The sequence below is a fragment of the Typopeltis vanoorti genome, chromosome 7 (genome assembly GCF_054136105.1).
Source record: "Typopeltis vanoorti isolate ZY-2024b chromosome 7, IOZ_Tvanoo_1.0, whole genome shotgun sequence".
Lineage (NCBI taxonomy): Eukaryota > Metazoa > Arthropoda > Arachnida > Uropygi > Thelyphonidae > Typopeltis > Typopeltis vanoorti.
In genome coordinates this window covers 57,331,600-57,355,401 of record NC_143555.1, presented here as the reverse complement: position 1 = coordinate 57,355,401, position 23,802 = coordinate 57,331,600, and the positions used below count along the sequence as shown (strand labels likewise).

The 23,802-nt window shown below is 35.4% G+C and overlaps 1 protein-coding gene across 1 annotated transcript in view; it reads left to right on the top strand.

Moving 5' to 3' along the window:
- The window catches only part of cutlet (chromosome transmission fidelity protein 18 homolog), a 347,064-nt gene extending 323,601 nt beyond the window's left edge, over positions 1-23,463 (top strand). Inside the window, exons 22-23 of the mRNA XM_090395883.1 lie at positions 5,962-6,019; positions 23,198-23,463. Coding sequence (XP_090252009.1) covers positions 5,962-6,019; positions 23,198-23,301 — 162 coding nt within the window. The 3' untranslated portion in view covers positions 23,302-23,463. The remainder of the gene's footprint in view (positions 1-5,961; positions 6,020-23,197) is intronic.
- The last annotated feature ends 339 nt before the right edge of the window (positions 23,464-23,802 follow it).

Below are 23,802 nucleotides of genomic sequence, written 5' to 3'. Positions count from 1 at the left end.
TACGAGATGGAATTTGATAATTTCATTTTGTAACTGCCTGAGCCCATACTTCTTATAGGTGATTTTAATGGACACAACACTTTGTGGAGTAGTGCCAACACAAATAATGAGGTCATATCATTGAATGAGCATACTTGACAATAATGACCTCTCCCTTTTGAGTAATGGACTCAGTACTTTCTTCCATATACTTTTAATAAGGGAATACCGTGAGCAAACATAAATACAAAATTAATAACGGAAAAACTCACGTAAAAAAGATTATTTAATAGTATAATTTTCGCCTGCATGTCACAGGCATCTTCAGTACATTTTAAGCTAAAATTAAACAATTAAAAATTAAACAATCAGTTATTGTTTAATTCTAGCTTAAAATGTACTGAAGATACCTGTGACATGCAGGCGAAAATTATACTATTAAATAATCTTTTTACGTGAGTTTTTCCGTTATTAATTTTGTATTCTTCCATATGCCTATCCACTCATATTCTGCAATAGATCTTAAAATATGCTCTCCTGCTATTTTTCCATGCTCACATGCATTGTTATAGAGAACATATACAGAAGCAATCTTTTTTTCTTTTTTTGTACAATGTCTTCATTATAGAACCATATTGTACATTTATCCCCATGTGAAAAATGGATCAGGCTGACTGGACTGCTTTTTACCATCTTGCAAATTTAATGCCGATACAGTCAGTCAAACATCTATCAATAAAGTAGTATTTCCCAGCCAAGCAACAGCCTCAATTCCAAAAACATCATCTCGATTCCCACTCTATCAGTGCCTTGTTGGAACCCAGAGTGCCAAGCCGCCAAAGAAGATTAAGACAAAGCATGGGGTATATTTTGTAGATATCTCACCACATCACACTTAATAGCTTTTATATATGTTCAGGTTGAAGTACGTTAGATAAGATGTCAGAGTCAAAAACAATTTTGGATCCATTTAATCAATGGATCCATTGATTACCCAAATAACCAGTGCAAAAATTGTATGGGATAAAATCTGGAAAATGAAAAATAAATACAGAACCCATATTTGTCTACCTTAGACCATAATGGATATGTTGTTGCTTATCTCAAAGCAATTGCAGACACTTTGAGAAAAAGTATTGCCAGAATCTCAGCAACAGCTTCATATCCTCCTGAGGTTTTAATATTGAAAGAACAACAAGAGAAATAGTAGCTGAATTTTTCCATGAATAGGCTTAAGCTGTACAATCAGCCATTTGTTAAGGAAGAACTAAAAAGAGCTCTTTTCTTTTTTTTTTCTTTTTGTCTCATCCTAGTGCAGTCGATTCTGATGAAATCCATTATTAAATGATAACATGTTTTCCATGGATCTTCTTTTAATATATAACAGAATTACAGAGGAAGAGTTTTCAGGTTCTTGGCAAGGTAGTTATCATTGCTGTCCCAAAACCAAGAAAGGATCTAGCACAAGCAAAGAATTATCGACCTGTTACCTTTGTAAGATATTAGAGAAAATGGTCAATGGCATACTTCCCTGATATTTAGAAAGTAACGATCTTCTCCACAATACACAATGTGGCTTTCGTAGACATCATTCAACTTTGAACCATTTGGTCCATTTAGAAACTTGTATAAGAAACACATTTCTGAAACAATAACATCTGGTTTTTCAGTATTCTTTGACATGGAAAAAAGCTTATGACACAGCTTGGAGATATGGCATATTAAAAGACCTCTATAACCTTAGGTCTCAGAGGACACCTTATTTATTTATTAAAAACTTTGTCTAGTCGAGTTTTTCAAGTCAGAGTGGGAAGTATGTTATCTCAACCATATTATCAAGAACAGAGTGTTCCTTAAGGCTTTATCTTAAGTGACTCTTTTTGCTAAGCTAACTCAATCACCGAGCAGCTTCCTCCCACTGTTGGAAATGTTCTATGTATATTAGGTTGATGACTTCACAATTTACTGTCACTCTTATAACATGAGAGTAATTGAAAGCCAAATTCAACAGATAATCGATCATGTCTCTTCATGGGCTCTTAGTAATGGGTTCAGATTTTCAGCAGAAAAAAAGTGTTTGTGTACACCTCTGTTATAAAAACTCTCTTCACCCAGATCATGGGTTAAAAATGGGGTAAACTGCTATTCCAGTAGCAACAGAATCTAAGTTCTTGGGACTCATCTTTGAGAGAAAACTTCCTTTGACACATTCATCAACTAAGGAAAAAGTACACAAGAATGTTGAATCTCCTTTGCATTTTATCTTCTATTGAATGGGGTCCTGATCAATCTTCATTGTTTCATCTTTATCGGTGCACTTAAACATTCAAAGATGGATTACTGGTCTCAAATCTATGATTTGGCAAGGCAGAGTAGCCCTATGGTTAGATCCTATCCATCATTAGGGCATATGGATAGCTACTGGTGCTTTTTTTTATTCATTTGCTCCAACTCAAAGCCTTTATGTTGGAGCAAATGAATTATCACTTTGACAGAAACAGTTGTCTCTTAACTATGCCCTAAAAATAAAGGCCCTCCCAGAGCATTCTACATGGGCTAGTCACTTTTCTCTGTGTTGGGAGGCTCAATATCACATATGTCAGACTGTCATATGTCCTTTTGTTAAAGAGATTATGGAAGCTGTTGGTGTGAATATTGACATTATTACTCACCAAACAACAGCATTCCTCCATGGCAGTGTTTATATTCCATTCTGTAACCTCTCAATTTTTAAAAGTGCCTTATCAAAGGCACTTTTAAGATACACATTCAGCAAAGACTAAAATTACAATGACCTCCAGAACAAGGAATCAGTCACGTGTATGGAAGGCAAAAGTGGCACTCTCCATGATTATTGCTAATGGGCAGATAGGGTGGCACACTAAAATTTGTGGAATTACACCATAATTTCTATTACATTTCACTGGCTTCTGTAGCTCGTGAGCTGCTTCTAGAAATAGTCTGCAATTTAAACGAGGATCTGTATAGCAGCTTCACTTTTTTCCACCTGATGAAATGGTCTTCATCCAAGGTATGTTGGGCTAGTCTTTTTGTTTGTCCATACCAAATATATTTTTTAATTATACTTTTAAAAATTGGTTTAACACCTGTAAGGGAAATTAGAAGTATTTACAATGCCTATATATTTTGCTTATTGTAACATGAACATCATTCAGAGAGGGGGGGGGAAGAATTGGTTACAATATTCAAAATATTAACAAAGAAGGAATCAAACAGCATGAGTCATGTATCCAGGTTGCATCTGAGTGAGTAGGAGACAACACTATTAAAATTCCCAGGAATCAGGCCAGGTATAGCTGTGTAATAATAGTAGAAATAAATAAAAATAAATAATAGACTTCACATCACTTTCCTTAGTATTCCATAATGTAAAGCATATCTCCTTGCAGACATGTATAATACTATGCATTATGGGAAGGATCACTACCCAGACTAGTTTTGACCTTTATTGAGATCTCATTAGTGGGAGCCAGACCCAGAGGTGATACCAAGGTTGAAGTAATGCAGAAGTCATATTTTCATATACGAGTTAATAAAGGTCGAAACCAGTCTGGGTAGTGACCCTTCCCGTAATGCGTAGCATTATACATGTCCGCAAGGAGATGTGCTTTGCATTATGGGATACTAAAGCAAGTGATGTGGAGTCATATACCACCTTTACCACGAGTTGCCCCAGTCCTGAAAATACTTCAGGCAAACTTTGTTTGCTTATACTTGGATAAAGGATTAAACCAAGTATATAATTTCTTGGTATCTTTAATTTATGGTAAAAATTATTTTCCTTATATGCTGCCTTTTGTATTCATTTATTTCAAGAATCTGTAAAGATGAATTATGTAAAATCAATCATTTATATTTGATTTTACCTTTCAGCTAATGCATATCAGTAAACACTGTTCTTTAAGAGAAACATACAGGCAATAACAAATTAAATTATATTTATTCTTGCCTGTAATATGGACTACCTCTGTAATTTTTTTTTTTTTTAAATTACAAGCAGTATTTTCATCCTCATTTCTTGGATATCTTTAGTACAAATGCTGAAAATATTACATACATATGGAACAGAGTTAACATTACAGAAATTCTACATGCTTGCAAAACAAGAAGATAGCACAATATTAGAATTTCAAAGAAATAAAGCAGGTAATTATATAAATTACAAATTTTTATTTTAAATTGTACTTGGCAAAGGATGTAATGAACATAATGATTAGTTAGAATGAGCCTTGGAGATGCGAGTGTGTTAGTTGTAGTTTTCTTCAATTACACCTGATTTTTTTATTTTGCTTTCTTTTTAACTACAACCCTTTCACTGTGATTGTGATGTTTAGAGCACATTTCCATCTTTGCTTCTATTAACATTTCAAAGAGACTTTTGAAATGTTAATAGAAGCAAAGATGGAAACTTTTCTATCAAAGAGTTTTGGAAGAGATTCAACATTTTAGATGCAATTCAGGTAACACAGAGCACCTGGCATAAAGTTTCTGAAAAAACTATGAAAAGAGTATAACATAAACTTTGTCCTCAGTTTAGTGATAATTTTGAAGGCTTTGAAGACCCAACAAAGATCGTGAATTCTGAAATTCAAGCGATCCTAGGTATGGCTAACCAGTTGCAAATGGAAGTTTCGGAAGGTGATGTTAATGAGCTGCTTCAATCTCAACACTATGGAACTCTCACCCAATGATCTCCTTGAATTAGAGGAAGAAGAAAAAAAATATGAAGCTCCAACTCAGTTTTTCACTTTAAAAGGCCTAGAAGAAGCATTTAAATTTCTCGAAAAAGTTCAAGCAATCTTTGAATCAAAAGATTCAGACATTCAGCAATTTTGTAAATTTTACTGCAAAATGAATAATGCTTCTACTTGCTATCGAGCTATTTTAAACGAAGCAGATGACACTCAAGGCCTTCTTTGAAAAAAAAGATGCACTGAAGCTTCCTAATATATCTTCTAGTTCATTTTACTATGTGTAGTGCCTGCGTGCACGTGTCTTTATTTTAAGTTCCTTTGAAGATGGCAATGTGACGTTGCCAAAATATTGGAAATATAGATTAAAGTTTAATTTAATTTATATCCTAGTGTACATTGTGAATTCCTTAAGTTAATTAATAATAATATATCTTCTACTACCTCGATTGGCTGACAATTCACCCAGGATAGAAATGAGCTAATTTTTTTTTTCAAAACATCTTTTTTAATTTAAAAGTTTTCTTATGTTATTTAAATATGTAAATCTTTGGCCAGTAAAGTCTTTTCTTATCATTTAATATTCATTTTATATATTCCTTCCTATGAACATAACTCTTGCTTATAGCATTATTTCTAAGGCAAATAAATTCCCGATTTACAAACTGTCGCCAGGAGCCAATTAATTAGAAAGGTGGGAACTACCTGTATTACAACTGTGTGGTGTATTTAACAAGATTACCTCCCAAAACTAGGCGAATAAATCTTATTCTTATTTAGATTTGGTTGACATAGTAGAGCATCACAGATTTCTTTAATACAGTCTGAAGGAGTTGAGGGGTAAGAATGAGATTGAAAATATGAATGTGGCAGGGTAACATTTATACTTCAAACCTAAGGGCAATTCTAGAGAAAGCAGGACTCCAGTTCCCCCCCCCCACACACACACACACAACTCTTGTGTGTAAGAATTAATGTTGTGGGCAAAACCTGATGTGTCTAATTCTTGGTAACATAGAATAATTTTGTATGTATCTAACCTTTTTGAGTATTAGCAGTGAAGGATGGGCAAGAAACCTTATTGGATAAACATGGCAGAGTTGAATGGCCTGGAAATCGCATTCTAGCTACCGAGCATAATGGACAAAAAAAAAGTTACAATCATACAAAATCTGGTGTACAGTTTGATTAAAAAAAAAATTTTTTTTAACCTGCTTTCTAAATTTTATGCACCCCGATTCAATTATACCAAATGTTATTTTTCTTGCAGGAGCTGGTGGACTTCTTTGGTCGAAAAATTACTCCTTCTGTTTTGGAGAAAAACAGAGGTGATTTTTTTTTTTAAATTCTACATTAACGTAAAAATTTCATTATGGTTAAGCAATTTTTTCATAGCTTTACAAAAAATTATAGTGATAAAATTTTATACTGTAGTAATTGTAAAAGTATTCCGAAAATTTTTTTGCAGTTGATAAGTTGATAGTCAAACTAGAGCGGATGGGGTTGGATATTAGATTAGTGCATTGGATCGGAGACTGGCTATCTGAGAGATATCAGTAAGTTGTATATGGGGGAGAAAAGTCGTTAATGGTGTGCCTCAGTGGTCCATTTTAGGGCCATTGCTGTTTAACTTGTATGTTAATGATATTGACAAAGAATTGGATGGGGATATTCAGCTGTTTGTAGATGATTCAAAGTTGGGATGAACTATGAAGAGTAGAGAAGATGTTGTGGCCTTACAAGAAGACTTGAATAAATTGAATGAATGGGAATGGGGATGCAAGTTCAATGTTGCAAAATATAAGGTTTTAAAATTTGGGAAACAAAGATGGGATGTAGAATTTATGCTTGGTGGGGATATATTGTTGCAGATGGAGGAAATAAGAGATCTTGGGGTGGTGATGGATATAGATCTGAAATTTTAGGGGACACATTGCCAAAATTGTGAGGACAACACAAAGAATTCTGGGAGTGATGCAGAGGACACTGACTTGTAGAAGTAAGGAGATTCTTGTTGCATTGTATAAGGCTTCGATTAGGCCACACATGGACTACTATGCACAGATTTAGTCATCTAGTTTTCAAAAAGATGAAGAGATAGTGGAAAGGTCCAGAGGCGACTGACTAAGGTATTTTCTGATCTCTGGAATGTCAAATATGAGGAATGGTTGAAAAGATGCAATTTACAGAGTCTAGTGGATAGGAAGAAGAGGGGGGGGGGATGTGATAGAGACCTACAAGTTAGTAAGGGGTTGTTATAGGATCATTGTTGGAGAGGCTTTACAGCAAACGGTGGGAGATCAGGGAGAACCAGAGGTCATCAACGGAGGAGTGAAAAGCAGCTTTTGTGAATGATTGGAATGCCTTGCTTGAAAGTGTGGTGTCTGCAGAGAATTTGAGTGTGTTTAAAGCATAGTATGTGTGTATGACAAAAGGACCTCCTAGATGAGTATTTGACTTCATGGGGTCTTGGGATAATAATAATAACATCCAACTTACACATCTGTATAGTAAGATGGAGTTAACAAGGATATCAATGAGGTAGAATCTTGTAGCTGGCAATAATCTCTTAAGGGCAATAGTTGATTTAGCAATGCATGCTTTAATGTCATGTTTAGACCAGCCATCTGTGTTGTGTGCTTCCCAAGTAGGTAAATCTTTCATCATTAACTAAATTTTCTAGGGTTATTGCCTGAAGATATCATATTTGATTTATGAATGCTTATCTTTAATCCATAATCATTAAGTGCCTTAAAAACTCTGTCTGTTAATTATAACCGATGTTCATTCTACTATTAGGTCAGTGTCATCAGCAAATCTAAGATTATTGATTTTTTTTTGCCACCAACTGTAATTCCAATACCACTGTTTTCCAGGACTGAGTTCATTATATATTCCAAATAAAGGTTAAAAAGTATGCAATCTTGGCACATACCTGTTTCCATTTTATAAAAGACTTGCTGTAATTGCTGTTGATTTCTATTAACATTTCTGAGGAACAGTAAAGAGTTTCAATTAAATGTACTATTTTATTATATATTCCATACTGGTTCACACCATCTCCACAGTGCCTCATGCCATACTAAATCAAAGGTGTTCTGTATATCTATAAAATTGTGACATAGTATTTTATTATGTTCAATATATTTTTCTCCAATGAGATGTTTTTACGTAATCCTACTTGGGTCTCTGAAAGTATATTTTACTTGGATGACTAATAGTTCTATAATTGCTTTATTTCACACTGTTCTCTTTTTTTTTAGGAATAGGAATAAGAACAGAGGTGCACTAATCTTTAGGCCGTGATTCATTGTTCCACATATCTTGGCAGATTCTGAGCTTAATGTCTTATAATAGAATATATCAGAAAAATGGGATACTTCTTTACAGTAATTCATTTATCATATCACTGGGTCCTTGTGGGGGGGGGGGGGGGGCTTCCCTTTTTGGATGTTGAAATATAATGCCTGTTGAGTGTCTCCTTTCTGATATGGTCCAGTTAAAATATTTTTCAGAGATGCTTGTTACTAGTCCAGTCCATATTTTTATACGAACTTCCAAAACAAGTTTTCTGTTTTCCATTCTTAATTTTATCCATGAATAACAGTGCTCTTCAAGTCCAGCTGTAGATATCCCATGAATCTCCTCACACTAATGTGGCCACTACATTTGCATAATCACACAGTCTTTAAGACAAATGATTGTATTAGTATGAAGTAAATAAATACCATTGAAATTATTACAAATATCAGATATTTGATAATTTTTAAACAAGCAGTGACAGCATGGTGATGCAAAACATTCAACAGGAATACATATCGGTACTTGAAGTAGAAAAAGCCATCAAAGACCAGATCAGATATGGAGATATAAAAGTTTTATACTGTCTCCACATAATTCAGAAGGCCTGGTCAGGGGGTTGAATTCCAGATGATTGGAGTAGGACTCTTAGTACCCATCTATAAAAAAGTGAAATAAAACAATATGGGAATTACAGAGGAATTTCCGTATTGAGTGTTCCTAATAGGATTTATGCAAGCATACTTGAGAATAAGAAGAGGCATGGAAGGGAAGCGTGTAGAAAAACTAGCTTGGTTCAGGCCAAACACAAGTCAGGATCAGATTTTCATTTTAAAACAAAATAGTTGAGAAATCATGTGAATATAGCAAGGATCTGTATTTAAGTTTTGTAGATCTGAAAAAGCATGATAACATAGCTGTTCAAAATGCTACAGTTATATGGTGCAAATGGGACATTATATCAAGTAAATACTTAGTCTAGAATTGAAGGAAGTACAGGAAGATGGTTCGATGTTAAATCAAGCGTGAGACAAGAGTGTACATTATCTTCACTATTATTCATCATCTACATGGATCATATTTATGAAGGAAAGTGGTAATGAAGATGCTAATCTCAGCATTTATGCAGATGATGTTATACTTCTAAATAAATCCAGTATAAGTCTGCAGGATTGCTGTAATAAATCTGGTATGAAAATAGGCAGAAACATTAAAAACATCAACTGCATCCTGATTACAGAACCCATAAAACATTTCAGCTATTTAGCTCAAATTTTTAATGAAGAAGGCAAAATGATAAGGAAGTAGACAGCAGAATTAGCAAAGCTGGTATGATAGGAAAGCAACTGAATAAATTTAGATGGAATAAGAGGGAAATTAGATAAGATAGCAATCGAGCCAATTTTAATTTATGAATCTGAAAGCTGGTTAGAAATAAAACAGCTGAGACCACTGATATGAGAGTTTTGAAAAAAAAATTAAAGCTGTGAACAGATGGCATCAATGGTAGAATTATATTAAAAAATGAGGATATTAGGAAAGAACTTGACATTATCATTCAGATACATGTCAGCAAAGCTAATCCCAGGTAATATTGCCACTTAAACAAAATGGGAGAGGAAAAGTTAGCAAAGCAAGTGTTTGTTAACTTTTGCTAACTTGGTCTTCTGGATCTTTTTCCTGGCAGGAAAAAGATCCAGAAGACCAAGGTTTAGGTGGATTGATACAGTAAAAAGTGCCTTAGAAGAGAGAAACCATAGATCTGATAATATTGGAGTCTTGACAGATAACAGATTAATTTGAAGGAAATTCATTGATAGGAAGTAAATAATGATGTGACTTTTTCATGTAGTACATCATAAAATCTTGTGAGGGAACATGATGATGATATTTGGTAAGTACAGTCTAATCCAGAGCTTCCCAAACTCTGTATCACGATACATTAGTGTGTCGGCTGCAGTGTGAAGGTGTGTCGCGCGAACATAAAGCGTTAAACAGAAAAATCGCTGAAAATTTCCATAGCGGAATCCATTTCGCAAAGTACTGGTACAACTTTTAGTTAGTGCTGTCAAAATTATATATACAAACTATCTTTTAATTATTTTTAACCTTTAAGAATATTTCATATCAATATATTTCAATAAATAATGGAGAATAAATGCAGCCGAATTCATTCCTGTGGTTTTATCATGTAGTAGTTGCTCGGTTCTTATTATCGTTCGACTTAGTCGCTCGGTTCTTATTATCGTTCGACTAATAAAAATAAAGCACACCATTTATTCATACAAATTATTATTGATGTTTATTCTAACTGCAACGTGAATAAACAAAGAGCTGGTGCTTGTATTTTATGTTTAGTTACTGTTAAAGCTTTACAATAAATTCGCACAGTTTTATTTATCAAATTGGTGTTGAATTACCTGTAAAATGGATAAGTTTCTAATTAATAAAAGAAAAGCTGAAGGTGACATTTGTGATGAACAAAATGTATCAACTATAGAGGAAACTACGCAAGAATCAACTGTTGAACAGTCTGCATTAATACGGACCACGTGACCCATGAGAGGCACATCAGACTGAATTACTGTGCCACGAAATTATGTTTTTCTAAAAAGTGTGTCACCAACATGAAAAGTTTCGAAAGCACTGGTCTAATCACTTTATTTTTTAAATAAATATCAATTTTTGATCAGGCACATAACAATACTGATAGTTTGGTTTTGTACTTCATACTAAGTATAAGAGTACAACATGCAAAAGCCAATTATAAAAAAAGACTCATAATTGTAAATTATGATAATTTACAAATATCTGCCAGTTGTTCATTTTGGGAAGCACATATCAAAGGAGGTTATTTTAAAGAACAGCAGCAGCAGAGGGGTAAACAAAGAAACATTTATTCTGTTAATGAATGATGGCTGGTCATGTCTTAGCATATTCAGAGGTAAATGGTTGTTTAAGTTATCCAAAGGAGAGAGAGTAAAGATATGGATGAATGTCATCTGAAGTTGCCATTTTTCTAAAAAAAATGACATAATAATTTGCTGGTTGTGAGACTTCTAGATAGCAAACATCTGTCTCTTAATGAATTTCATTATTTTATAAAGGAGTAAATAGAAGAATAGTAAGATGAGAATAATGAAAAGGTAGTACAATCTGAGAAATAGAAGACCCTTTTGATTCCCAGGTTGGTCAAGATTATTCTAATCACTTGCTCATAAAAATCAATAAGTGTGTGTGGGGGGGGGTTGTTTAAAGGTTAAAGGCAAATAATTGGGAGGAGACGTCCACATTACCTTTAAGGAATGCAGAGAACTGAGTGGGGGGGGGAGTGTAACATAATGTTTAATCATCACTCATATTTGTGATCCTTCCTTGATCACAGATGTGAGAGTTCTAAGAAAAATTATCAAATAAACAAATGGCATCACTGAGAGATCAAGGAAGGAACTTGACATTGTTTGCATTCAAGAATGCATAAGTAGGACTAATATAAGGTCACTTAAATAAAATTGAAGAAAGGTTAGCAAACCAGCAAACATGCATCAATTAACCTAGACTGAAATATTAGATACAAGAATATTGGAATGCTGACAAGTAATAGACTAGTCTGGAGGAAAATTATTGATAGGAGATTAATATTAATGTAAACTTAATCATGTAGTGCTATCATAGCAACCGTAAAAACTTTGAGGGTACATATCAGGAAATGATGGTGATGGGGTGACCGAATGTATCATACTGGAAGTATGAAATCATTTGCATATATTTCTAACATAAGAGCCAGAAAAATGGCCTACCCTGTGAGTAATGATCCAGTGGATACAAGATTGGACAAAAAGTTACGGTCAGTAGTTTTTCCAAGAGATGAGAAATCACATCCACAATTTGAAGGTGATACATTTTGGTTTTCTTAAAGATCAATTTCTGACATTGGTAGTCTTTTGTTTACAATCATTCAAGTTTTAGCAGAAATGGAAACATGAGATTTCAATGAACACTAGTTACAGTATGCTTGTTACAGGGATAAAAATTCAAAGTGGAAGGGAAATAAATGCTTCTTGTGGATATGAAGTTGAGTCCCCATAATTCAGCTCAGTAGTTGAATTATGGGGACTCAACTGTAAAACATGCAAACTGGCCAGAGGACCTTGATAGTCATAGGCCTGTAAAAAGAGTGCAAAAGTGTGAAAAACATCTCACATTTCTCAATGTGGGATGAATAGAGGCAAAAAGTTGAGTTCCTGTTAAGAACAGAAAGTGTGGTTTCAAAAATTGGAGTTGGAAACAAATATCAGTAAGGCCATATGAATCTGAAATGCTTCTCTGTGTGAGAGAGAGACTATTCAAAGCAACTAGACTGCAATAAACTTATTAGGCTAGTAGTTGCTGTATTCTCAGTGCTTTGTATTCCTACCCCCCCCCCCAATGTCTTATTATGATGCTATACATTCAAAATATTCTTATCAGCTACATTCATTTTGCTATCTACACCACATTCCTTTCTTCCTTGTAGTGTCCAAACATTCCATAATCGAATATTTAAACACTGATATCTTTGTCATATTGTACGGTATGTCCCATGGGGTGAGGACAAGTTCAACTTTGGAGATAGGATTGCTTTTTGGTAACAACAATCTCACAAGATAGATCACTTCATATATCTCTATGTTTCATGACACCTAACATATGATAAACACTTAAAGCAACTGATATAACCACAAGAAAGAACATAAGTTTACCTTTATAACTCTGCTACTAGTATGTTTTTTCTTGTGGTTATCAGTTGCTTCAATATCATTTTTTTTTTAGGTTTTTATCAGAACATTCCAGACCCCCTCCCTCCCTCCCTCCCTCCCTCCCTCCCTCATATATAGCCATAGCTTCTTTATTATTATTATGATGATTATTCACGCCTCCATGGAGTTAAAAGACTCATTGTGGGAGGACCTTTCTAGAAAACACGCAGTCTATCATACCACTCATTGACTGTGCTCCCACCACTATCAGGCAATGCATTCCATGGTTCAAACCACCCCTCCATGCAAAGAAACCACTCCTCACCCCTCTTGCTCACAGCTTCCAGGGATGACCCCTTGTTCTCACTCCTTTCTCCCTGTTCAACCAAGCAAAAGAACTCCTCATTGTCAACAGTTTAAAACTCTGAATCATATCACCTCTCGTTCTTCTATCTACCAAACTCTGCAATCCACATTCTCATAACCAACATTGTATAGTCCTGAAACTATTTTTGTTATCCACCTCTGTACCCTTTCCACAGTTAAGTGGAATGGATTTTTATTATCCAACAAACATTTTTTTCTGTTCATAACTATATAAATATGGCCAACCTTAGAGTACTTAAGTGGTGTTGTACACCAAAAACCTAAAGATTTGTGATGTATCCAGAAGATAGTAGGCAGTCTGGTTAATTGTATATCCTCTCTGGTTCACTGCGATCAGTGATGGTCTGTTTTGCTGGGCATTATTCTGCTGAACCTTACTTCCATCATTCTTTCACTTTTGTCTAGACCACAAGCATCTATTCATAGTTCAGTTTCAAACCTACCCTAACCAAGTTATTGCCCTCCTCTTATCTAGAACAGTATTCCACAACAACGTTAAAACCTCTACTCGTTCAAGAAAATTACCATTAGGTTCCGTTATTCTTCATGCCCACATATGGCATTTATGTATTATAGATTTTATAACCTCCTGTGTTTGCAGGCTTAACATATTTGTATAATAAAATAAAACAGAAACAAAGTGCTCTGTCGGCTTCTCTACCTTACCATCACAAACCTACAAACTGAAATTAGAGATGCATCTCTCGAAGTCCTCAAGTGTGACTGTTGAGCACCTCCTGCATTCATCTTTGGGAAAGTCATGTGGGGAGGGGAAATGACTGTTGTGTTTTTGTAATCCATGATGTGTGGACAACTTTGTTGTCATGGTGTCATTATTCTTTTCCTTTTCTGGGTATTTGTATTAAATGCTCTTCCTGAGCCACTTCAAACCTCACACTAAAACTTGCAGTTGACAGTTTGACCAGGGAGGAGGAATTCCTTATGGACCAATGCCTTGTATGTGAACTTGAAGCATTTGTACCACAAAAAAAAGTTTTCCTTTGGCTCTTATCACATGGGTTTCTGCAGCTTTTTGAGGTTGAAGCAAAATTTGATGCAGATTCTTTGCTCCCTAAAACACTACTAATACATGATGTTACAAAAACACATGTAACCTAAGAATACAGCCTCTCAAATTGTTGGCATACTGATTCACAAAAGGTACTGCTCACCCCTTCTAGTGACAGAAGGCCATACTACTACCGATTCTCACACAATTCAAATTCCCTGAACTTTTGAGTAGCACCTCATATTTCTTGGTATTCCACCTTCATCAGCAACCAATCCTTCTCAACTTATTATTCTGTTATAGTGTTCTAATCTACTGCTAACCAACACTAGATTAGGAGGTTTTCACATTAGTTAGTATGCACAGCATTATTGCTGGTTCATTCTAGTACTGCAGAACAGCCACTTTAAAGCTGTAAATCAAGAGGTGCGTTTCAGACGCTCACAATGCCTGCTATAACCTTCAAACCATCACTCATATTATATAATATGGTGAAGAGAGAGAAAGAATTTAACTATAAATAAATATTCAACTCTTTCCATTATTTAAGTATGAAATTTATATAGTTCCTAATGCACTACTATAAATTGATATTACTGATTTCAGACAACTGTTCAGCTCAATACAAAGAAATGTTATCTTGGTTATTCTAGCTTAAATCAAAAATTACTCCAAGTATATTCAAATAAATATATATATATATATATATATATATATATATATATATATATATATATATATTTATTAGTAAACATACATACAGAGGTCGTTAAACTGTAAATCAATGACAATTCTCTCTCTAACCATCATGTTGTACCATCATATGTAAGAAAGTTTTAAAAAGAATTAAAATTGAGTAGCTTTTACAAGCAAATTGTAGACTTGACTATACAAACGCTATCGAAGAAAAAATGAAACAAATTGAAAACAAGAACCAAACCTTGGAGTTTCGGTGGCAAACTCTGAAGAAGAAATTGATTGATTCAACTAGTCAGATATGTGGTGAAGTTGTCTTCTAGGATAGAAAAATAAGAACACAAGAAGTTAAATAAGAAAACATACCAAAAATTCCTAGCAAATAAGTAGGCAGATGTCCTAAAAGAAGACAGAGAAAAATGTAAGAGAGCTAAGCTGTGTGTAAAAGTAGCTAAACAAAAGTCATGGGAAGACTTGGGCAAGAATATAAAAAATAAATATCAGGACGGTGGCAAAATGTTCCGGCGGCTGTTGGAGGAGAGAGTACTGTAAAAGGAATCAAAGATGATAACGATGACATGAAAACTGAAGACAAGGATATCCTAGATGTCTGGAGTAATTACTTCAAAAGACTGTTAAGCGAACCAAGCAGTGACAGAATCATACTAGTACATATTAATACTCATCATCAAATTCCTGATATATACAGGATATGATACTACATGAAAAATTTACATCATTACTAACTTCCTGTCTACAATTTTCCTCAAATCAGTTTGTTAAATGTCAAGACTGCAATATTATCAGGTCTTATATTTCTATCTTCTAAGGTACTTTTTACTGTATCAATCCACCTATATCTTCGTCTTCCTCTGGGTCTTTTTCTGCCAACCTGGCAGAGAACACTTGTTTTGCTAATCTTTCCTCTCCCATTCTGCTTAAGTGACCATACTACCTAAGATTAGCTCTGCTAATGCATTCCTGTTGTTTATTATTTTAACGGTATAATAGAACACAGAAACTAAGTAAATAATTAATTTATTAACTTGATGCTGATATTTCGCTGGTGTTATAACCAGCATCTTCAGAGCACAAAAACACTGTTTGTCACAATACGCGAGACTAAAACAACATGGTGTACTTAAACAAAATTGTAGCAGCAACACAAAGACTAGAGTCCTGATTTTGGCACCCTCTATCTGAAAAAAAAAAAAGCTATCATATATTACTAGAGTCCTAGAAAAGTGCTAGTTTTTTCTTAATATGACTGTCTCCCAGATCTTCGGCACGTTAATACAGCCATATTTGTTGAGATTTGGAGTGTGTTTTAGGGCTTCTGTCGCCTCTAAGAACAATCGCTCTGATTTATACGGGTTTCTGTGTAGTACTTTTGTGTTTTTCCAGTTGATCCTGTGTGCAGGGGTATCCAGTGCATGGTCTGCTAGGCCCGACTTCCCATAATGATAATTCCGGACGTATCTTTTATGTTCGCTGATGTGGATGTTCACAGTTCTTCCTGTTTGACCGTAGTAGGCTTTATTGCTTGGGCAGGGTACTTGGTAGACTCCTGGATGTGATAAAGGAGGAATGCTATCCTTGGGTGAGCGGATGAGGGTGGCTAATTTGCTACATGGTCTGAATGTAGTGCGTAGTTTATGTTTATTGAGAATTCTTGAGATCTTTTCGGATGTGCCTTTAATGTAAGGGATGGTGACTGTTTTGTTGTAGTTCTCTGTGGTGGATGGTGGGAGGGGTTTCTTAGGAGTGTTTAGTATTTTGTTTATTTTATGTGGATTGTAGCCGTTGGCCAAGAAGGTGTGGCATAAGTGAGTCAGTTCAGCAGTCAGAGCCTTGTCATTGGAACAGATTGTTGAGAAGGATGATGGTGTTATTGTTTGTGTAAGTATCTGCCTGTGTGTGTGGGTTTTCTAAAAACTGAAAATGATAAGGAACCATCTGGGAGACGTGTGATGAGTGTATCCAGGAAGGGCAGACAGTTGTTGGTTTCCAGTTCCATAGTAAAGTGGATTTTTGGATGTTGGCTATTTAAATATGCTAAGAATGTTTTCAATGTCTCAGGGCCATGTGGCCAAATAGCAAGCACATCATCAACATAGCGTAGCCAAAGTGTTGGTTTGAGAGTGGCTGTATTGATTGCTTGTTTTTCCAGGTGTTCTATGTAAAAGTTGGCTGGGGGGGGAAGGGGGGAGCCCATGGCTGTCCCATCAATTTGTTTGTATATTTTCCCTTTCCATGTGAAATATCCTGCATGTATTGTGAATTTGAATAGTTCAAATATATCAGGGGGGAAGTGTGACTTCAGTAGATTGAGGGTTTCTATTAGTGGTACATTTGTGAATAGTGAAGTGATGTTAAAGCTTACTATTAAGTCTGAGCTTTTTAGGTGTGCTGAATTTTTGACAAAGGAGGGAGAATTGTTTGTGAGAGTGGCTAGTAGCTTAGCTAAATGTCTAGCCAGTTTGTATGTGGGACTATTTATACTGTCCACAATTGGGCGTAGAGGTGTGCCTTGTTTGTGAATTTTTGGTGCTCCATAGATCCTCGGTGTTTTAACATGGAAGGGTTTGAGTTTGTTAACTGTGTCTTTGGGCCAGGAAGTGACTTTTTTCAGTAATTTTCATGCCTTATTCTTTTGTGTGTTGGTGGGATGGAAGAATAAGGCACGAAAATTACTGAAAAAAGTCACTTCCTGGCCCAAAGACACAGTTAACAAACTCAAACCCTTCCATGTTAAAACACCGAGGATCTATGGAGCACCAAAAATTCACAAACAAGGCACACCTCTACGCCCAATTGTGGACAGTATAAATAGTCCCACATACAAACTGGCTAGACATTTAGCTAAGCTACTAGCCACTCTCACAAACAATTCTCCCTCCTTTGTCAAAAATTCAGCACACCTAAAAAAAGCATCTTACAACACCTTACCCTAAAAAGCTCAGACTTAATAGTACGCTTTGACATCACTTCACTATTCACAAATGTACCACTAATAGAAACCCTCAATCTACTGAAGTCACACTTCCCCCCTGATATATTTGAACTATTCAAATTCACGATACATGCAGGATATTTCACATGGAAAGGGAAAATATACAAACAAATTGATGGGACAGCCATGGGCTCCCCCCCCTTTCCCCCCAGCCAACTTTTACATAGAACACCTGGAAAAACAAGCAATCAATACAGCCACTCTCAAACCAACACTTTGGCTACGCTATGTTGATGATGTGCTTGTATTTGGCCACATGGCCCTGAGACATTGAAAACATTCTTAGCACATTTAAATAGCCAACATCCAAAAATCCACTTTACTATGGAACTGGAAACCAACAACTGTCTGCCCTTCCTGGATACACTCATCACACGTCTCCCAGATGGTTCCTTATCATTTTCAGTTTTTAGAAAACCCACACACACAGGCAGATACTTACACAAACAATCACACCATCATCCTTCTCAACAATATGGCATATTAAAAATGCTAACCCATAGAGCGAGAGCAATCTGTTCCAATGACAAGGCTCTGACTGCTGAACTGACTCACTTACGCCACACCTTCTTGGCCAACGGCTACAATCCACATAAAATAAACAAAATACTAAACACTCTTAAGAAACCCCTCCCACCATCCACCACAGAGAACTACAACAAAACAGTCACCATCCCTTACATTAAAGGCACATCCGAAAAGATCTCAAGAATTCTCAATAAACATAAACTACGCACTACATTCAGACCATGTAGCAAATTAGCCACCCTCATCCGCTCACCCAAGGATAGCATTCCTCCTTTATCACATCCAGGAGTCTACCAAGTACCCTGCCCAAGCAATAAAGCCTACTACGGTCAAACAGGAAGAACTGTGAACATTCACATCAGCGAACATAAAAGATACGTCCGGAATTATCATTATGGGAAGTCGGGCCTAGCAGACCATGCACTGGATACCCCTGCACACAGGATAAACTGGAAAAACACAAAAGTACTACACAGAAACCCATATAAATCAGAGAGATCGTTTTTAGAGGCGACAGAAGCCCTAAAACACACTCCAAATCTCAACAAATATGGCTGTATTAACTTGCCGAAGATCTGGGAGACAGTCATATTAAGAAAAAACTAGCACTTTTCTAGGACTCTAGTAATACATGATAGCTTTTTTTTTTTTTTTTTTTTTTTTTTTTCAGAAAGAGGGCGCCAAAATCAGGACTCTAGTCTTTGTGTTGCTGCTACAATTTTGTTTAAGTACACCATGTTGTTTTAGTCTCGCGTATTGTGACCAACAGTGTTTTTGTGCTCTGAAGATGCTGGTTATAACACCAGCGAAATATCAGCATCAAGTTAATAAATTAATTATTTACTTAGTTTCTGTGTTCTATTATACCGTTAAAATAATAAAAAACATGTTCGACGAACACGTAAGTCTGTCCACACGTTTAAAGCATTCCTGGATGCTGACAATATCAAGTTCTTTCCTAATATCCTCGTTTTTTATATGATATTGCCATTGATGCCATCTCTTCTCATTTCTGCGGTCTCTGGTGTTGGTCAAGTGTTTTACTTCTAACCCAGCTCTCAGATCCATAAGTTTAAATTGGTTTAAACACTGTCTTGTATATAACTAATTTCTCTCTTATTCCATATAAATTTATTCAGTTGACTTCCTACCATACCAGCCATTGTTGATTCTATTGTCTGTTTCTATATTTAACTTACCATCTTCACTAAAAATCGTGCCTAAGTCAATGAAATGTTTTACTTGTTCTATAAGTTCTCCATTCATAACACAGTTGATATTTTCAATGTTTCTGCCTATTTTCATTGTCTTTGTCTTTTTAATGCTGACCTTCATACCATATCTATTACAGCAGTTATTCAATTTAGACAGGTAATCTTGCGAACTTGTAGCGGATTAATTTAGAAGTATAATAACATCCGCATAAAGCAAAGAGCTGAGATTAACACTTCATAATGTGATCCATATAGATAATGAATAGGAGAGGGGATAATGTACATCCTTGTCTCACACCAGATTTAATATTAAACCATTTTCCTGTACTTCCTTCAATTCTAACTGCTGACTTACAACTCAATTAGAGACTAAGTATTGCTTGATATAATACTCCATTAACACCATATAACTGTGGCATTTGGAATAGCTTTTCTCTTGGCACCTTGTCATATGCCTTTTCGAGATCTGCAAAACTTAAATACAGATCTTCGTTATATTCCCATGATTTCTCAACTTTTTGTTGTAAAGTGAAAATCTGATCCTGACAGCCTCTATTTGGCCTGAATCCAGCTTGTTCTTCACCAAGCTTCTCTTCCACAATCCTTCTCAACTATACTTGCATATATCTTACCAGGAACACTCAGTAGTGAAATGCCTCTGTAATTTTCGCATTCAGTTTTATTTTTCTTTTTATATATGAGTACTGTGAGCGCTCTACTCCAATCATCTGGAATCCGTCCCTCTGTCCAGGACTTCTGAACTATGCAGTGCAGCCACTGTACGGCTTTTATAACTCCACACTTGAGCATTTCTGGTCGAATATCCTCTACGTCTACTGCCTTTCCACATTTCAGCTTTTGATGACGTTTCTATTTCGAATATGGATATGTATTCCTGACTGGTTGCCTGGTCAGTGTGTTTTATCACTGTGCTGCCATCACTCCTTGTTTCGTTTAGCAGTTTTTCGAAGTAATTACTCCATACTTCAAGGTTATCTTTTTCTCCTGTTTTCATGTCACCTTTATCATCTGTAATTCCTTTTACAGCACTTTTTCCTCCATTTCTGAGCTTCTTCAACAACCTCCAGAATATTTTGTAGCCTTCTTGATATTTAATTTCTATATTCTTGCCAAAGTCCTGCATTGACTTTAGTTTAGCCAGTTTTACACAGTGTTTAGCTTTCTTACATTTGTCTCTGTATTCTTTAAGAGCACAAGCTAACTTATTTGCCAGGAACTGACGATATGCTTTCTTCTTTTCCTTCATTGCCTCTTTAATTTCCCGTGTCCACTATGGAGTGCCGATTTTTCTATTCTTGCACACAACCTCACCACATGCCTCTCTGGCTAAATCAATCGATGTTTTCTTCAGGGCTTGGTTTCTGTTCTCAAATTTTTTAATTTTTTCTTGAATAATATTTGTGTATTTTAGTCTACAGTTCACATCTGAGAGCTGCTCAACTTTTATTCTCTTTAAAACTTTCTTAACATATTCTTCTTTTCAATACGAAATTCAATTTTATCCTGCTCAAGACTAAATGGTGACCACTTCCAATTTCAAATCCTCTGTACACTCTGGTGTCCTGCACCAGTGGTAAAACATCACTATCAACAATAACATAGTCAATGAGACTTTTCTTATTCCTTGACTCTCCACGTGAATTTGTGCACATTTTTGTGTTGTAATAACCAGTCCATGTCCTGAGCAGAAATCCCATAGGTATTTGCCATTATTATTAGCTTGTCTCCAAATTTTCCCAAAATATTTTTTTATGTCTGACAATCATTTCTTACTCTGCTATTTAGATACCCAACGAGGACCAACTTTTCCTTTATCATTGTGTCAGTTGCTTTCTCTAAAGCCTCAAAAAATTCCTCCACTTCTCCCTTAGTAGAACCTTCTGTGGGACCATAGGCACAAATAAGTCTCATTGTACAGTTTCCAATTCTCATATTTGGCCACATCACTCTACTTGAGACTGCCTGCCATTCAAAATTAGCCTTGTATTTAGTGCTGAATACTATGGCTACTCCTTTTCCTTGAGTGTCATTGCCTGTATATAACATTTTGTATTTAGTGCTCAGAAATATCTCACCAGTTTTTGTCTTTTTTGTTTCAGTCACCCTTTATTATGTCAATCTGGTACTTATCTAATTCTTCAGCTAGCTCCATTTCTTTGCTATTAAGGCTTCTTGTGTTGATAGTACCGATCTTGAACTCTGATGATATTGAGTTGAGGTGTGGTTTCAGATTTGTTCCAGTAGCTGAATTTTTGCTGTTTGCCCTGGTTCCCTGGCGAAAACAAAGAGGGGGGGGGGGGCTTGTTTAACCGGGCGACGCCCCAGCCGCCATGAAATTCTATCATGTTGTACCATCATTTGAAATTTTGGTTTAAGCCAATAAGAATACAATTTGTTTGGCTAAATCCTAAATTTCCAGCCTATCCTCGTCCGTTCAGGTAGATGCCTAACAGGGTGCACCACGAGAAGGTGAGGATTGGACATTAGGTCAGAAGCCCTGGTCAGTTCTTCGCATTCCTTTGAAGGCTATTTGAACTAGAAAAAGCCATCAAAAACTCGGAATGTGGAATGGCAGTTGGAGTAGATATTTGACCAGAAATGCTTATGTATGGAGGTTTAAAAGTTTTGAAATGGCTACACTACATAATTCAGAGGGCCTGATTAGATGGTAGAATTTCCAATGATTGGAGTAGAGTTCTCATAGTACCTATCTATATAAAAAAATGGAATAAAACCAAATGTGAGAATTACAGAGAACTTCTTTACTACTAAAAGGTAAGATTTATGTAAGCATACTTGGAAAGAGGTTGAGGAAGATTGTGAAAGAGAAACTTGGAGAAGAACAAGCTGTGTTCAGGACAAACAGTGTTGTAGGTCTGGAAAAGACATATGACAAAGTGCCCAGGGAAAAGCTTTTCAAAATACTACAGTTATATAGGATGAATGGAACATTATACAGAGCAATACATAGTTTTCTATTTAAGTTGTCAGTCAGCAGTTAAAATTGAAGGAAAATACAGGAAGATGGTTTGATGTAAAATCAGGGGTAAGAGAAGGATGCATATCATCTATATGGATCACATTATGAAAGATAGTGGCATCATGGCTAATATTAGAATTGGAGATGTCAAACTTAGCTCTTTGCTTTATACAGATTATGTGTACTCCTAAACACATCCAGTGCAGGTCTCCAAGGTTCACTAACTAAATTGAATAACAGCTGTAACAAATTTGACATGAAAATCAGCAATAAAAAGACCAAACCATGAAAATAGGCCGGAGCATATAAAACTTCAGCTGCATTCTGAATGGAGATCATGTAGAACAAGTTAAATATTTAAACTATTTTAGTGAAGATGGCAAGTTAATTCAGAAATAGACAACAGAATAAGCAAAGCTTGTATGTTGGGTAGATAGCTGAATAAATTTACATGGAGTAAGAGGAATTAGCCAAAACTCTTGGATACTGCTAGTTTAGTGTTTGTCTGGCACTCAGCCTAGACAGACAGATTTGAAGTATTAATATTATAAATCTGTCATAGTAAGTAACAATGTACTGTGTGCACATTGTTACTTACTATTTAATTTTTCCTTTCCAGAGAAAACTGGTCATCATAAAGCTGTTGGTGGAATCTGGTTTCATTTTAAAGAAGGATATAGCAATGCTGTACGAAAAACTGTCCGTGTTCAAAATTTTCTTTAGTTGGTGCTTTGTCTCTCTCTCCCCTGCCAAAAAAAAAAAAAAAAAATCCCTTTTATCTAATATCTTCAACCATATTTTTTATTCATCTAATACAATATTTTAGAAGGTATGTGGTTGAAAATTGCAATAATGTTCTGCTTATATAAATATCTTCTGTTGTCACTGTTGAATTTTATTTATAGAAGAATCAGTTTCATATGTGCTGCACTTATTTTATTCTCTTTTGGCCTTGCATCAGACTTAAACATGGGTGTGTACTAAAATGTTTTTTTTTTATCTAACTTCTTGAACAGATATTTTCACTGTACTCAATGTGATGCAACATTTTACATTAAAATGTTACTTTGGTACAATACGTGCTTCTCCGATAAGTTTACAAAACAAACAAGTAGACATTTATTTTAAGTTTTTTCTCATTTTTCTGTTTAAATGGCCAGTGTACATTACTTAGTATAATTTAGAAATTAACTGTCATACACTGACTCAAAACAATTAGGGGAT